The 18,181-nt window shown below is 41.8% G+C and overlaps 1 protein-coding gene across 1 annotated transcript in view; it reads right to left on the reverse strand.

Annotated features, from left to right (window-relative positions):
• AMACR (alpha-methylacyl-CoA racemase) overlaps nt 1-18,181 on the reverse strand; it is a 68,196-nt gene that overhangs the window by 5,586 nt on the left and 44,429 nt on the right. The window contains exon 6 of the mRNA XM_075587793.1: nt 12,160-12,346. Within this exon, the coding sequence (XP_075443908.1) occupies nt 12,160-12,346 (187 nt within the window). The remainder of the gene's footprint in view (nt 1-12,159; nt 12,347-18,181) is intronic.

Below are 18,181 nucleotides of genomic sequence, written 5' to 3' on the forward strand. Positions count from 1 at the left end.
GGGGTCCACAACCCAAAGACCGCGTTACAACCGGGGTCGCGTTAAAATTTCACCGGCATCAGCTCTGGAGCTTCCTCATTACAGATTTAAATCTCCTCCATTTTGCCGCCTTACCAGTGCTCTCCTCTTCCTGCTGTCCACGTGCTCATATCTCTCTGCTTTGCTCATCTCTTGCCCTCTGCCGTCGTATGCCATTGTTTTTTTCAAACATTCAATTCAATGCTTTATTGACTACCAGACACAGACACAATTAAACATTAATACATTTTGTACAAAACACATGCAGGGATTGAACTCGGGACCTTCTGATACCAATGCCTTGCTTCTTACCTCTACACCATAGGCTTGGTGTGACAAGACAGAACCTATAAATATATTTATCCTCTACAACACAAGGTACATGTCAATGTGAAATCTTAAGTCTATTTCTAGCTGTCTATGACATCACACAGTTCTGTGGTCTAGTATAAGAACTCTTACCAACATATGCAAGGGTCCTGGGTTCAATTCCTGTATGAAATGGTATAATTAACTTTTTTAATAAATTATTATTTTAATTATGTTGTATAATTTATAAATATATAATATTGCAAGGGTCCTGGGTTCAATTCCTGTATGAAATGGTATAATTAACTTTTTTAATAAATTATTATTTTAATTATGTTGTATAATTTATAAATATATAATTCTTTATTATTCTTTATTAAGTAATAATTATTCATTAATCAATAATGATGTATTAATAATAATTCATTATTAATCATTCTTTATGATTAATTATGTATTATTAATAAGTATGATGATTAATTATTATTAGCAGTTAATTAACTAATTAATAATTATGTATTAAGTATTATTAATAATTATTTTTTAATAATTATTAATTAATAATACTATTATTATTAATTATATTATGATTAATAAGTATGATTATTAATTATCATTAACAATTAATAATTTTGACTAATTAATAAGTATTACTTATACCTAATAATTATTAATACCCAATTAGTAATAATAATTATTAATACTTAATTATTAATAAAACTTATTAATACTTAATAACTATTAATAATTAGTAAGTATTAATAATTGTTAATAATTAAGTATTAATAATTATTATTACTAATTGGGTGCTAATAATTATTAAGTAATTATTAATACTTAATTATTAATAACAATTATTAATACTTACTAATTATTTTTTAGTAAAATTTTTTTATTTTTTATTATTAATAATTAGTAAGTATTAATACGTTTCATTAATAAGTAAGTATTAATAATTATTATTAAGTATTTAGTAATAATTATTAATTAGTTAATTAACTGTTAATAATAATTAATAATCATACTTATTAATAATACATAATTAATCATAAAGAATGATTAATAATGAATTATTATTAATACATCATTATTGATTAATGAATAATTATTATTTAATAAAGAATAATAAAGAATTAAATATTTATAAATTATACAACATAATTAAAATAATAATTTATTAAAAAAGTTAATTATACCATTTCATACAGGAATTGAACCCAGGACCCTTGCATATGTTGGTAAGAGTTCTTCCACTAGACCACAGAACTGTGTGATGTCATAGACAGCTAGAAATAGACTTAAGATTTCACATTGACATGTACCTTGTGTTGTAGAGGATAAATATATTTATAGGTTCTGTCTTGTCACACCAAGCCTATGGTGTAGAGGTAAGAGGCAAGGCATTGGTATCAGAAGGTCCCGAGTTCAATCCCTGCATGTGTTTTGTACAAAATGTATTAATGTTTATTTGTGTCTGTGTCTGGTAGTCAATAAAGCATTGAATTGGATGTTTGAAAAAAAAAAAACCCCGATGGCACACGACGGGCAGAGAGATGAGCACGTGGACAGCAGGAAGAGGAGAGAGATGAGCACGTGGACAGGACTGCTGTAAGAGGAGAGTGTAAGGCGGCAAAATGGAAAATTTGAGATGCAGGTAAGCCGGCAAAATGGAGGCTTTCAATTCGGGAGCCATGCTCAGACCGCGTTATAACCGATTCGCGGTATAGCGAGGCGCGTTATAACGGGGTTTAGATGTATATATTAATTATACATACATACTGTACGCAGTGGCGAGAAAAAGTTTGTGAACTACAATGATAATTACAGAAATTCCATAGTTTTTCCATGATAAACCTCTTAAATCAAACCAGTCTTTTCTTAAATATCCATGTCATGCACACAGTGGCGTAGCTAGTCAAGTGTGGGCCCCAGGGCAAACTTTTTTTTCAGGGCCCCCTCATGTGTCTCTCCCTCTCTCTTTCTGCTCTCTCTCTCTCTATTTTCTCTCTCTATTTTCTCTCTCTGCGGTGTCTCTCTTTTTGCGCTCTCTATTTTCTCTCTCATGTCTTTCTTCTCTCTCTTATGTATTTCTCTCTTGTACTTCATTTTCTCTGTGTGTCTCTTCCTTCGAGTATCCTTTGCTTTTTATGTCTGTTTTTACCTCTGTGATTTAACCCTTCCATCCCTCTCACCTTTCCCAGCCTGTCTCTCAGGCTGCAGCTCCAGCCCCACTCTTCACTACTTGAGGCCCCGTCCCCTGACCTGGGCCCTGCCAACTTACAGAGGCTCTGCAGAGGAAGGAATTTCCCCGTTATCCTTCCTACTGCATCTCAGGGACCCGCCCCCTGATGCAGGCCCCACCTACCTCAGAGGAAGGGATTTCCCTCTGTGCTTCCTTCCTGCATCTCAGGCTCGCAATGTGCCACCGACAGGGAAGGGGAGAGCGGTTCCCCTAAGTGTGCGGGTCCCCGGGCTTTAGCTACCCACCTGCACACCTGTGAGCACGTGACATGCCTACGGGACAAGGGTCAATACACAGTTCTCTATTTGGTCCACTTTTCTCCTTCTCAAAGGTTCCCAAATACCATCTGTCACAAACAGTACACTAGTGAGCACGTGACTTTAGATATGTAACCAGGGTTAATACACATGGCTACTCTAGCCAACTCCCTTTCTCCTGCACAAAGTACTTTCAATTAGTTAATATTGACACCTTACTCAACTGCAATCATATCTATCTGCTGACACAACCCAAGAAATATTTAAATTATGTAATTAACATATCTGCCAGGGTCTCGGGTCCCTGTTATAAAAAACAAAATATGTGCTTAACACACACATTTGTTGTAGCAAAATGTGTCTGAAAATGTTAATTACTCTCCCCAGAGGTGTGCAACAGTTCATTCAGAGCCCAAAGCATCATTCAGAGCCCAAAGCATCACTTATTAAATGTATATATATATATATATATATATATATATATATATATGTAGCCCTCTTACCCCCACCCTAAGTGAGATTGAGGTGGGTAGGTGTATCTGACTACTTATCAGTGTGGTGCTGTACCTGTTTGGCAACCAGGAGAGCTGAGCTTCCGCCACGGGGAACCTGGGGTGAATTACTCTTACTACTACTATATGGTGCAGCGCCTCCACCTGCGATGGCTCCCAGCAGAGCGGGAGTTGTTCCTCGCAGGACACATACAAATGAACACATACACTGGATGTGAAATAGCAACGGTCTTTACTATATGCAGAATGTAACTTAACACATACATCAGCAATACACAACAAGATATATGTACCACCCTCTGCCACTAGCTGGCAGCTATAACCTTGCCCCTAACTGGGCAATAACCTCCTCAGCCCCTAACTGGGCTATACCTTTACACCCCCTTCCCAACCCTGTGTCTAAAGAGTCCAAGCCCACCCAAGTGTGTGAACAGACCTGTCACATGTGAGGAGCAAGTTAAAGTTGGTGCACGTGTGGAAGGTTGTAAATACCTGCCCAGGTGTCTCTACACCTGGGTGTCTTCGCAAAGGATCTACTGGCGCCGCTTGGTCCAGCGCTGATCTGTACCTCCGCGTGGGATGGGGTCCCACTGGATGTCCCACCGTAAGGACAGTCTCTGGATCAGCAACACAGCTTACAGGAACATGCAGCAAACCCTTTCACTGGGTCCCTGCACTAAAGAACTGCAGCAGGGCCTCTCTCTCTTCCTGCACAGGTACTGTCACTAGGTCCCTGCCCAGCACACAGCTGAAGGGGCACAGGGTCCTTACCTAAGGGCCTGTCCCTATGAACACCTTCCCTCTCTAGTGGGGAGTCAGGGCCTCAACTCTAGGCACTGGAGTTTTCAGCCGACAGCCAAGCTGTTTTTCAGCGCGCTGTCGGCTGAAAACATCCAATCAGCGTGGAGCTGCGTCAACGTCACGGCGCCGTGACGTCGGCGCCGCGACGTCGACGCGTCGCGGGCAATTGGCCCAGCGACGTCACTGCCCCACCTCCCTCAGTTTCCCCCCACCTCCGATCGCGCCCGCTGGCTCGCCTGCATGGGCATGAAATCGTGCACATTTCAGCAGACGAGCCTCAGCGTCAGCACGGCTCGGCTCGGCTCAACCCTCTATGGCCTCAGCCTTAGTGGCTGTCTGACTGCATGCGATAGAGGTGAAAGGACAGTCCCCAGAAGCTGCTGGGAATCGTAGTCCACTCAGGACCTCTTTCCTATGGAACCGCGTGCGCAATCTCTCCTGCGCCTGTGCGAAGCTGTAATGGCCTCCGCTACGCTTAACTGCGCCTGCGCAACCTCCCAGAGCTCCTGCACACTTGTAATGGCCACCGCTACCCTTGCCAACCTCTGCGCATTGCGCGAACCTCGCGCCACAACCAAGATGGAGAAGTCGCCGTCCCCTTCCCCCACTGCCACAGGGGTAAGGCAGGGGGCAAAGGAAGATCAGGGGAACCGGGGGTGACCCCTTACACATATATATATATCTGTATATAATTACTCTAGACATCAGTAGTCCAGTAGGCACAATTACCTACCTAGTAATTATATACAGCATTGAGTGCCGGGTGCTATGGGGTTACTTTTCTGATCTCTCTGATCAACACTGTTAAAACACAGATATCTTTTACCCCTCTGAGTACCTGCTTATTTGAACAATAATCTAAAATCGAATGGACGAGCAGTCTTTACTCTCTTTAAGCACATATATATATATATACATATATATACATACAGTAGAGGCAGCGTTTATTCTAACAAAAACCAGTGGTAATTCCCCAAAAGACCCAGGTACACCCAGGTACATTCTGAATACATTTCCTTAAACTAGCCCCAGCATTTTTGCATTGATTAATGGCCTATCAGATTAACAGCGGGGGTCCCTGGCAGTCCCATTCAAACTGAATTGGAATACCAGGGATCCCTGCTGTGTTAATCCTATGGGTCGTTAGTCAATGCAGATATGCCTTAAACGTGCCTCAAATCTAGCCCAGAACATACCCAGCACATACCCTGAATGTAACCCGGCTAGTTTAAGGCAAATGTTAGAATAAGCGTTGCCTCTACTGTACATACATACATACATATATACATATATATATATATATACATATATATATATATATATATATATATATATATATATATATATACATACATACATACAGTGCTTAGATTACAGAAAAAGAACATACAGATATAATAAATCCCAAAAAGTTTCTTAAAATAACAGGATAAAACAGAAATCCCTATACAGTATGTTAGCATGTGTCATACTGTAGGTTATTCCCAGAGAGGGTGTAGAAAGATCCCACCGCACCTCTATTTACACACCTCTTTCCTAACAACCTCTACACCGCTCAATAAAATCATACAAATCCTCTTCTCACATCCTCTCTTTGCTCCCCCTTCTTGCTGCTGGGAATCACTCTCCTAATCCTGGTCCCAGCCATATACACACCTGCTCTCGCCCACACCTTCCTGCCTCCTCCTCCATCCCTGCTAATGGTGTTAACCAATTTAATACCGACCAACCTGAAAACTCACCTCTTCAATGAAGCATCCAAATAGTCTGAACTCATGGCTACTGACCCACACCCACAATCGCTCCTACCAGCCATTGTGGCTAAGCACTGCTATCTACTGTACTTATTCCCTCACCTGCTGTCTCTGTAAGTCTCCCAACATACCACTTAGACTGTAAGTTCTCCCGGGCAGGAATTTACTTTCCTATTGTCTGACTTTGCTGCGTTTGTGTGTTATTATAATTCCCTGTACTGTATTGTCTTGTAAAGCTGTACACTGTCGGCACTATATAAATAAAGATATACACACATAAATTACAGGACCCACTGATTATACAGTACAATATGAGCAACCTGAACTCAGTGAGTGCACATACAATTAAAGCAATTCCAGATGCAGTCCGTACAAAAAACTAAATTAGCAATGCAGTGAAACTTTTAAGGCATTAAGGGGTAGATTAAATGGCACCTCAGAGGTGCATTAAATGTTTTATTGATGGTACCCCCATGTCATGGGAGACCAGGTTAGTTACACCTTTTATGCCAGGATCATTTCACTGAACAAAACAAGGTAATGAAATGAATTGTAGTTTATACGCACAAATTCGCTTACACACTATGATACACAAATTACAGACAAAAAGACACTTACTGTGGGTCTGGGGTAGAAAACTAGACTTTCCTAGATGCAGTGAACTCTGAATAAGAGTTTTACCCTGACTGGGACATAGCCCGGAATCTCCTGGTTCCACACATCACTGCTCCTTTCTCTTCTGAGAACTTGGACGTTTGACGGCGAGCTACAGTACCACTGATTCTCTGGAACCAAAATCGGCATCAAATCCCAGCCGTGACCGATACATTCGATTTTGAGAACTTGGCCGCAAAAAGCTGGACAGAATCTGCAGGCAGGCTTTCCTGGCTTGAAATCGAAGCCAGTTGCTCTGCTATTCGCGCAGAAGCAACTTTGAAAAGCCCGCCCGTTCTCTTACTACTGGAGATCTCAAATCTTTATTGGCTCAGACATTGCTTTATAGTATTCTGAGTTTCATTCATGAAACTCGGCAACCAATCACCGCGTGGGAACTTTCTCAGTTGCCAATCTGAGCAAAACCGGTATGAAAAGCCGGGTCAGCGGGAAATATGAAATTGCCAAGGGACATGTGTCAGTTAGCCAGGGATGGAGGTGGCAATCTCAATGCGACCCGCTGGGTCAGGCTTCACTAGGTCTGGCAGAGCAAATGGCAGCCCGGACGACTGCCACTGTTTCCCGGACCTGGGTACTTGAGCCTTTTCCTGCTACCCAAATGGATTTCACACCTTTGGCATCTCTGGCTACTGAACTCTGATGTCCAGAAGACTTACTGGCGCCTATGGGTTAGCCCTGGCAGTCTGTTTGAACATCGGTACCGGAAGTCCCAGCACATTACAGGACATAACAGTACATTACAATGTATTCATAAAATACACTTTATTACATCCCTAAGTCTCGGGGTATGGGGAATAGAATAGAAATATGTACTTTTATTCCTATTAGCCTTATTCCCCACACACTATCTATTGGACTTAGACTGGACTCTGAGAGTCCCCTCACAACCTTATATATGGTTGGAGCACCCACAAACCCAATACAGGTTCTGGGCTAATTGGGCACTATGGGGCCTATGCAGAGAGCAGCGAATTTTCGAAATTCGCCATTTTTTGGAGATAATCGCGCAGAAAACAGCAGAAAATGGAGATTTCCGAAAAACGCGCCAATTTTTCATTTCTATTTGTAAAACTCGCCTCGCGGCTGGCGAGAACCGCAATCTCGCCAGTTTAAAAAATATCCGTATGCAGAGAGGCGCGAACGGCATCTAGCGGCTGTTCGCGCCAATAAAATGGCGCGATTGTCTCCGTTTTGCCTCGCCAAAAAAAACTGCCGCTCGCGGCCATTGCAAAGGGGAAAAAAAAGGCGCGAATTTGTTTTAACACATTTCTGAAGCGCGCATCTCGCCAATTTAAACTCGCCACACGCATCCATGTTAAACATAGCAGAATTCGCACTTTTCTGCATATGGAGATTAAAACTCTCCAAAAAAGCTCCTTTTTATGAAATTCGCCATTTTTAAAATTCTATGCTCTCTGCATGAGGCCCTAACTCGGATACCCCCTTAACCTAGGGATCTCCTCAGCTACAGGGACACATTGATCCCTGTGCCCCATTCAACTTTCTGGGCTATGCTGAAGCAGGGAACCCTAGTGGTGAGTCGTGCTTGCATTTACAAGGGGAGATATTTTGCCGGGACAATGTGCCTAAATGTATCCAAGAATCAGGCATGATTCCCGGGTATATTTTTAGAGGAACCAACAACTCCGGACCCCAATTACCTAGACACATTGTGACAACCTTGGTTATATATTTTACCACATCTCTGTTGTCTGCCTTTATTTGTACATATCCATCTTTTACCTGATTTTGTAATGCTTCCAATGCTTTCTGCACTGCCTCGAGTTCCAGTATGCAGAGATCGTGAGCAGCGGTGCAGCTGCCTTGGAGAAAATTATTATAGGCTATTGGGAGTCTACAGATAGTTGCATTCAAAGGACTTTAATAGTGGTATATCACAGTATTTGTGGATGTTGGCGTTCTGAGTTCAATAAGGCTGTTTTGTTTGGAATGATTATGAAGGTTCAAATGCTTTAACCTGCATATTTATTACATGGACATTTCCTGGCTAGCATCGGTAGGGGTTAAAATCCTCTACTTTCTCCTGTCATTTCTGCTTCGAGTTCCAGCAGGTTCGATGGTAACTGTTGTTATTTGGTTGTCCAAGAACCCTGTACCTGTAAGTCTCCCAATTGGGCTTCCCAACATGCGCTGCTTTCGTCTGTGGTGATAGTTACCCATTGTTTCTGGTGTAACGTATGCCCCTTTTCCCACCATCTTAGTTCTCTCTCTGTGTGTGGGTAAATGTATATTTTTTGTCTAACATCCTTGAGATCTCCGTTCCACGGTTGTAAAAGTTTTTGCTGCAATGGTCTCTTGTGCAGACCTGCCCATTTTACTACGTTTAACGTTGAAATAAACTTTCCTAGGAGTCTCATGCAGTCTGCTGATGATGATGTGCTCGCTGTCCTGAGCGCTCGTCTGGATTCCAATATCTTGGATCCTTGAGTATGGCAATCGCACATCTCCTTCTACCGTGTGGAATTCTGCTCCCAGGAATTTGAGAGACTGTGTTGGAATTAGTTGGCTCTTCTCGTCGTTTATGATCCAGCCATGCTGTTGTAGAAAAGCCACGGCAATGTTTGTCTAGCAGCAGTTTTTCTCTTCTTTGTGATTTGATCAGAATATCGTCTAGATATGGATAAATCTCCATGCCCCTTTTTCTTAAATCTGCTATCAATGGGGTCAACACCTTTATGAATGTTCTGGGAGATGTTGCCAGTCCAAACGGCAGAGCCGTATATTGGTAGTGTTCTTGATTTACCGTAAATCTGAAAAAGTCTTCTTGCTATAGGGATGTGTAAATAGGCATCTTTTAGATCTATTGATATCATCCAATCCTTTGGTTTTACTTCTTGAATGATGATTGTTTTACTTCCTTTAAGATTTGACGATTGATTACTTAATATTTTTCACTTTTAAATAACATTTTAATACATTTTCATTATTGTTGTATAAATATGGTAAGATATTAAATTGTTAATCTTATATACTTTTATACTCTGGTATAGATATGTTATATTAATCAAATTAGCATGTTTACCTAATTGCATTTTTGATTTATGTATTTTTTAAGTTATAGTTAACTAATTAACTGGCTTGATTAATGCTGGAGGTATAAAAGTATGAGTATGAATTACAGCCAATATCCCTGACGAAGCTTTAGGAGTAAGCAAAAGTAGTTGGGTTCGCATGGTGGCGCTGTTACCATTCTAGTCAGTGTTGCAAGGATAGTAAATTCCATTCTCTGGCATACGGCCAGATTTGACGCTGTGACGTCAGACGCGAACGTCAGTTGTGGGCGTGAGTACCCGGAACGGATCAGAGGATCACGACACCAGGAGCCTTGTGATTGTGGGCGATTGTGGCTCCCTAGAGAGGCGGATCCTACCAGGCATCCCTGACGGGCTACTACCAGGCAGAGCAGAAAATCACGAAGTGTTCCAGTTTAGGACGGTAGCTATATGCAATGTTCTATGGACACTCATACTGATGGAACACTGTTCTTTGCTATGGTGGAACTTACCCTTGCATTCCTCTGATGCTGCACTACAGATTCTTTAATTGTAAGTAATGATTGGGGGTTGTGTCCTATTATATATTTTTTACTTATCTAAGAGGTCTGTGTTTGTCTTTTCTGTTTTTACATATCCATCTGTATCATGTCCTTGATTACTTGATGAATTGTAAAACATCTGGTTTTCTTCTGCCTTGTCCCGAATAATTTATCTAATTTTTGAACCATTTCTTCCTTATCCTCTAGCTCCAATGTCTCCCTCATTGCCTTTATAAGAGGATTCACAATTTCTAAATCAAACTCTGATTCTTCAGCTTTCATTTCTTGCTCTGATGAATCACACTCCCAATATGACAACTGGTAACACATCAACTGATTCATCTGATGAGGAATCTTTAACCTTATCCATGTGGGTCTGAGACCTTGCTCTCTTTTGCAGTGGCTTTACCGCTTGCTGCACTGGAGATTCCACACTTTGCTTTACTGTATCTTTCATCCAAGATAGAAAAGTACTCATCTGCTCATTTGACTCCCCTGCTGCAGCTTTAAGGCAGTCTGCACAAAGCTTCTTGCCCTCTAGGCCTCGGGCATGGTCAGCGTCTGAGGCGCGCTGCTGCTCGGCACCGAGCCCCGGCAGCCGCAATGAGAGCGGCTTTAGCAGGGGCTCGCGCACGCGTGTGTCTCACCGAGTCTTCAAATTTGGCACTCAGGGCCGGTCACGTGAGCGATTCGGCCAATGAGGGCGAACCAGCTCCGTGATTTCACTGACCCGCCCCCAGACTCGCCCACGGACGGCGCGCTGTGTAAGTCCAGGGAAAGCACCGCTTTCCCTGAGCCTCAGCGCGCCTCCGCCCGGATACAACCACTATGTCCCAGGCCTAAGGCTGGCTTTTCACAAGCCGCACGCCACTTAGTTTTTTTAGCAGCTTTTTTTCTTCTGATACAGGGACTCTACTGCCCCCTCATAAGTTCCTTCATCTGGTTGTATAACCATGGAACTAAAGTTAAAACAAATTAAATAAAATTAAAATCTATTCCTTCAGTCCCTGAAATCCGCTCTCTTTAATCCTATTGTAAACTAATCTAAGGACTCACCTAATTTTTGTCAGCGACCCTTTACTTCCACCAGTGTCCATGCGGGCTTCCACACTCCTTTCAGTTTCTTGGAGCTGATTTCTTCTCTCTGCCAAGTATTCCATGTTGCGGCTGCTTCAGGGCTCCTCTCACACACTGTGTTCCATCGCACAGTGACGTCAGCCCAATCAGAGCTCTCGGCTCTCGCGCGCCGGTAGGACGCAGCATGCACGTTAGACCGTGCACGCGCTATGCTCTGTCCGAGACACCCGTGCGGCTTGTCTCTCCCACACCGCTGCGTTCTCAGACACCTGTGCGGTAACGCTGAGCCTCCGTTACTCAAAGAGCCCTGCTGTTATGCCCGAGCGTTCCCAGACGCTTTCGTGGGACTTCCCGGTCGCACAGGCCTCTGTCTTGATACTAACCAGAGCACGTCGACCGGAGCTTCAGGGAAAAGAGAGGCTGAGATTCCCTGGCTTTACTGCACCAATTACAGTCAGGTGAGTCCCACTTTAACAAAATAACAAAACCTGTTCCTAGCTGCAGGACAGGAAAAAGACTATCTGCAGGTAGTGGGAGGGGCCTTTATGGCCTAACTGCAAGAAATCAATTTCCTGTCCTACTAAGCTGAGGATGGAGTTAACCCTACGGTGCCCACTGCCAGGGTGAACAGGAAATTGAGGTTTTAATAGGCAGGCTGAGATGTAGAACACAGGTGCAGAGGTGTCAGGTTTCAGGGTCTGGAATGTTCTTTGAGAGAGCAAGCAGAGTAGCAGCAGTCCCGGTGGATAAGCATGGGTACTTCAGGCTAGAACTTGACAGCAATATTGCTTTATATTGCTTTTTTTGGTTTCATGTACTGGGGCCCCTCTTACCATCAGAAGAGTACTGAAGAAGGTGCCAGGATTCATCCACAATTGGTTACTATAAGCCACGCCTCTTGATTATGCTCTTTTGAATCACATAGAGTAGGTTAAACAAGTTCCATTTTGACACTTACCCTTCAAGAGCTCCATGTAGAATTGTGGCTCAAGCGCACCCACTGCCATGTACTTCCCATCTGAGGTCTTGTACGTACAATAAAATGGGGAACCACCATCCAGTAAATTTTCTCCTCTAGGTCTGTTCCACAGACCTAAACGTTGTGACTTCCATACAAAAGATCCGAGGTATGCTGCACCTTCTACCTTCAGAAAAAAAATAAAAAATCAATTTTAAAGTACAAATAAAAAAACCCCCATAAATGTACTCTATATGGATTTCCACATCCAAATATTCAACTAAGGAAACATTAAATGGTTGATGTTGTTTAATCTTATGCAGAATTTTCAAATAAGGATTACGGACACCGAACTCGTTAAAAGGTGTAGATGATACATCTATTAATAATATTAATAATTAATAATGTTTTTTATAGAGGTCTAAATTTAGCATAGGTTGAACTTGATGGACATATGTCAACCTCATCTACTATGTAACTATGGTATTGCACCATTAGATCTCAATTCTGCATCACAGCTGATAGTTCAATGTCAGATTTCTTGTAGATTGTGAGACTTCTTAGGGAATGAACATTATAGTTCTTCATAGATGGAATAACAGTGTACAGAACTTTCCAAACCTTTACATTTCTTCTCGAATATGTCACTTACACTTGAAAACCGTGTTTTGAACAGAGGACACTCGCGCGTCACCGCAGTAATGTTGAAATCACAATTACTGAAGAGTGACCATGTGTTTGAGACTTGCCGAAGGGTTTCGGCATTTAAAGGGTTAAATAAGACCACATAATGCATGGAATTCCATTATTACGTGGACTTGTAATTACATGCAATTTTTTTTGTACAGATGACCGGTGGCATGTCTGGTCTCTGTTTACAAGCAGACAATTCTACCAAAGAGTCTCTGGGACATAACAGCCAAGGTCGTCTCCCTAACAGAGACTCTGCAATTTGCCTTCACTGCCCCTGTGCACGAAGCCAGCATGGAAGGGGTTAACAGCATGAGGAGAAGAACCCCTTTAAAGACCATCTGGAGCTCATCAGTCCATCCTCCTGAATGTCTGCCAGTACTGTGCTATGCTGCTGTTTCATTCTACCAAAATCTCTGGGATATAACACACCAAAGGCAGCCAAAGGGTGCCATCGTTTTCTGATGTTTGTTAATGTTACAGCTGTTCTATTGCATTCTGGAACTCACCAACCCTCATCCCCTGTACCCAATGTTTCAACTTTCCCTTCATATAGATTGTAAACTCCTTGAGGCAGGGCCTCTTCTAACAACACATTGCAGGCCTATCCTACCTCTCCTAACACAATTCTAATCCTGTCTGTAACTGTTACCTCTGCCCCCTTTCATATCTCTAACTGTATTTACTTAAAAAATAAATAGTGATGAGTGACAGCGCCTCCACCTGTACGGGATCCTAATAAGTGGAATAATCCCGTTACCAGACCCCATGCAATAATACACACACTGATGATAATAACAGTTTACTGCATGCATGAAAAGAGTAACCATAAACAGTCCCCACCAATAGGCCACGCACGGCCATACACTCACCGTGCCTTCCACCACAATGTCCACACCGGATAAATAGTCCCCAAAGTACTGAGGGACCTTTGGGCACACAGCAACCCGGTGTCCGCAAGTAGCAACCCACTAGTTGCCCCACTAATGTGTGTACAGTTGGTCATGTGTTGTTGTTCATCTGAGGTTGTATTTAACTAATTTTAAGACCTGCTAAAAAACAGATGATTGTTATTATGTCCTGATATGTAAAACCATAAAATTCAAAGACGGTGTACTTTCTTTTACACACAACTGTAGATGTAGCCTCGGTGCCACGATTTGGAGCGGCTAATGCGGCTGGAGCACAGCTGCATCGCGGCTACAACTCTCACAGCCGGGAGAACAGTAAATTTCCCTGAAGGGATTAACGCAGTGGGGATCCCAGCTTCTGAATGGGACTCCCGAAGCGTTAATCCTACCAACAGTCTGTAAGAGCTGCGCAGAGAGAAGCAGTCTCTCTCTGGGGGTCCCTGCGCAGATCTTACAGCAATTCTCTTGCTTTTTATTATTATTTTTTTTGTACATAGGATTGAAGAAGGGGATCTCCGGAGCTCAACCCATTCATTTCAACTCAAGGGACCCACTACTTCCTGACGTTCATACCGCATTAGGGAATGCCAGTACCTCCTGCAAGTTGAAATCTCTCTCTGTCTCAGCCCGTGACCGGGACATTTAACAAGCGGTGAGATACTGGCACCTCCCCTGAGGTCTGAACAGAGGGAAACAGAGGGTCTCCGGATCTGAAATTGATGGGGTTCAGCTCTGGAGAACCCTGCTTCAATCCGCTGTAAAAAATGATAATTAAAAAAAGTTTAATTACGTTACCGGGCTAGCGCAAAGGTAATGAAGGGGTCATAATCTCCTGCTATCCACCTGCCTTACCACCACATAAAAAGACACACTCCCCTCTAGACTAATTGTATTGTATGTCTTTATTTATATAGCGCCATAAATGTACATAGCGCTTCACAGTAGTAATACATGTGGTAATCAAATAAATAACAGATAATATAAATAACAGATCATGGGAATAAGTGCTTTAGATATAAAAGTAACATTAAGGAAGAGGAGTCCCTGCCCCGAGGAGCTTACAGTCTAATTGGTAGGTAGGGAGAACGTACAGAGACAGGAGGGAGTTCTGGTAAGTGCGTCTGCAGGGGGCCAAGCTTTATGTATCATGTGTTCAGAATATCCACAGTGCTATTCATATGCTTCTTTAAGCAAGTGTGTCTTAAGTTGGGTCTTAAAGGTGGATAGAGAGGGTGCTAGTTGGGTATTGAGCGGAAGGGCATTCCAGAGGTGTGGGGCAGTCAGTGAAAAAGGTTTAAGGCTGGAGAGGGCTTTAGATACAAAGGGGGTAGAAAGAAGACATCCTTGAGAAGAACGCAATAGCCATATCAAAAATTCAAAAAAAAAAGGGAAGTAATCCTGCTTCACGGGTATAATATGGTTGTATGCTAGTGCAATAAATGGGGCGTGGGGGGGGGGGAGTGCTGGCTAGAATCTAGATATATACTGTAACGTAAGTGAAGAGAAAGCACAGAGAGACTATGCTGTGCACTTAAATGCCTTCAGAAGAACGCGAAGTGAAATAACCTTTGTATTAAAAATATGTATATTTTAATAAAACTTTTAGTCTATAAGTGATCTATAAAATAAGTGATATATCAGCGCAGTAAAAAATATAAAAATCACTTAAAAAAAAGTATGCGGGCGGGGGATATGCTATGATTTTGGGAGCAGTATTATGAGATCATGTACAGTATATTGTATTGGTCAGATTGTGTATTCAATCCGTTACCGGTATTAATAGGCTAATTTGTTGAAAAATGATTTGCTATTGTAGATATAGTTCTCTCTTGGCTCCTACATCATGGAATGTGGGAGCTCTATCCAAGAGACCCATTTAGCTTCTATTATTACTAGGTTACAGTCTGTTACCATACAATTAGGGGTGTTTTTCTCCTAAATTGCCAACTCTAGACTCTATGGGTATAAATTGTGTACCACCACTGAGTGTAGCATTCATCATCTCTGCCACCTAGAAGTCTATTGGCATTAAGATTTGGATAATTATATCCACTTAAGTGATTTTGATTTTTTTTCTTGCGACGATATATTTGTGTGTCACTTATATTTAGACTACAAGTTCTATTAAAAATTATTTTTAATACGAAGGTTATTTCACTTCACTTTCTTCTGATGGCATTTAAGTGCGCACCATAAAGGATCTCTTTGCTTTCTCTTCACTTATGTAATATCTCTATTAGCCAAATGTAGCTAATAGTGGTTTGGGGCATTATCCAAAATAAAATACAAATTGTTCGCAAAAATAAAATAAAAAAATAGAAAATTAACAATTAAAATACATTAATAACCCCCGTTCATTACCTTAGTGTCTAAACTCTAATGTAATGAAGGGCTTAAATCAATAGCCCATCAAACCTCAATGGGAGGCCTAAACACACTTCCCAGGGCAACCCCCCCCCCCCCCATGCCCAACAAGAGTCCCTCCGTATAGTAATGTCACATTTCACAATCACAAGGTACATCCACCAATCCAATTCGTGGATATAACATGTGAAAAATCCATCAAATTTGGCTGAGAATTACCTCTCAACCAAACTTGATGGAATCACATAGTACATCAATGCCTTCCCGTTTGGGTGCTGTGGCATCGCCTTAAAGGGAGGGAAGCACATGATACCCAATTGGTTGTGATCCCCTCCATTTAAAGGTGATCTCACAGCACAGAAAAAAGGAAGGAATTACATGTAACACCCACCAATAGAATTGGTGGATGTACCACGTACCATGTGATCCATCAAGTTTGGTTGAGAGGTCATTCTCAGCCAAATTTGATGGATGTTTACATGGTCCATCCACCAATCGAATTGGTGGATGTAACCTGTGTCTGTCAAATGTGATTTCACAAGCCTTATATAAAGCCTGTAATGTCTCATTTGATAGGAAGTGGAGGATGAGGTAACATCCCCCAGAAAGAAGAACAGAAAGAAGATCTACTGCTCTTCAAGCAACGGAGAATTGTGGACTTCTTTTAATCAACCTGGATTTATTTTTTTAGTCATCGGCATGGATTATTTTTCATGGTTTTTTTATTGGCCACCGGGCATGGATTGTTTATGGTTTTGGATTCCCTGGTGTTGCAGGAAGATGAATGCCTTCATTCCAGCCAGAGTAACACATTTATTTATTTAGGGTATCCATTGAATGCCAATGTACAGTAGATATCTATGCCTCCATTGAGGGCATAGGTAGCGACAGTGAATCAATGGATTAAATAGCTAGTGTGTGTATTCTTTGTAATTTTGTATTTTTTAGCTTTTTGAATGGGCAAACGCGCGATTAGCCAGATTTAACTTAATAGGGGTATTGTCCATTGTGTGTGTAGTGGGAGGTGTTTTGTTGGGGTAGAGTGAGTGGGTGAAGGGGGTACTTGCCCCAGGGTGGGTTGATAGGCTTCCCGTGTGGGTAACCGGAGAAGTTAACCCCTTAATTACCACAGCGGTTAATACCTACTATGGTAATTAAGGGTTTACTGTACAGGAGATGGTATTTGAATGTTTGAGCATTGGCCTTTTAATTATTTAGATTGTAAGCACTCACGAGCGGGGCCCTCATTACTTCTTTATACCTGTTAGTGCGTGTCTGTCCCCACTTGCATGTAACTGTTCATGTTTTTGTAATATTCATTACTCTGTACCCCATTGAACAGCGTTGCAGAATATGTTGACGCTTCACAAAAGAACAACAATAATAATAATGTTGGTGCCGCAGAGGAATAGAAGGACGGCCTTCATCCTGGCAGGCGTAAGTACTACTTTTATTTACTATGGGGTATCCATTGATTGCCCTGGAGTGCTTGGTTAGGATTCGCGGGGGGAGGGGGGTGGGAGGAAGGGGTGGCTGGAGGGTTTAATCCCTTCATTACCTTAGCACTTAGTCACTAATGAAGGGGGTTATTAATGTATTTTAATATTGTTAAAGTGTTTTTATTTTATTTTTTTATTTTTTATTTATTTATAAAAATATTTTACCGGGAAGTAATACATTGAGAGTTAGCTCTCATTTTCAAGTATGTCCTGGGCACAGAGTTAAAACAAATAATACATGGTTACAAATAGTTACATAAATGAACAGGGTATACATTATATACAAGACATTGCATGCACAGTTAAAGATAATAAATATTATGGGCGTATGAAACAGTTACAGACCAGATTAAAATGTGTGACAGCCTTAGATTTGAAAGAACTTAAACTGGTGGTGGATGTGAGAGTCTCTGGTAGGTTGTTCCAGTTTTGGGGTGCATGGTAAAAGAAGGAGGAACGTCCGGATACTTTGTTGAGCCTTGGGACCATGAACAGTCTTTTGGAGTCTGATCTCAGATGATAGGTGCTGCATGTGGTAGGGGTGAGGAGCTTGTTCAG

Source organism: Ascaphus truei, chromosome 1 (genome assembly GCF_040206685.1).
Source record: "Ascaphus truei isolate aAscTru1 chromosome 1, aAscTru1.hap1, whole genome shotgun sequence".
Taxonomy (NCBI): Eukaryota; Metazoa; Chordata; class Amphibia; order Anura; family Ascaphidae; genus Ascaphus; species Ascaphus truei.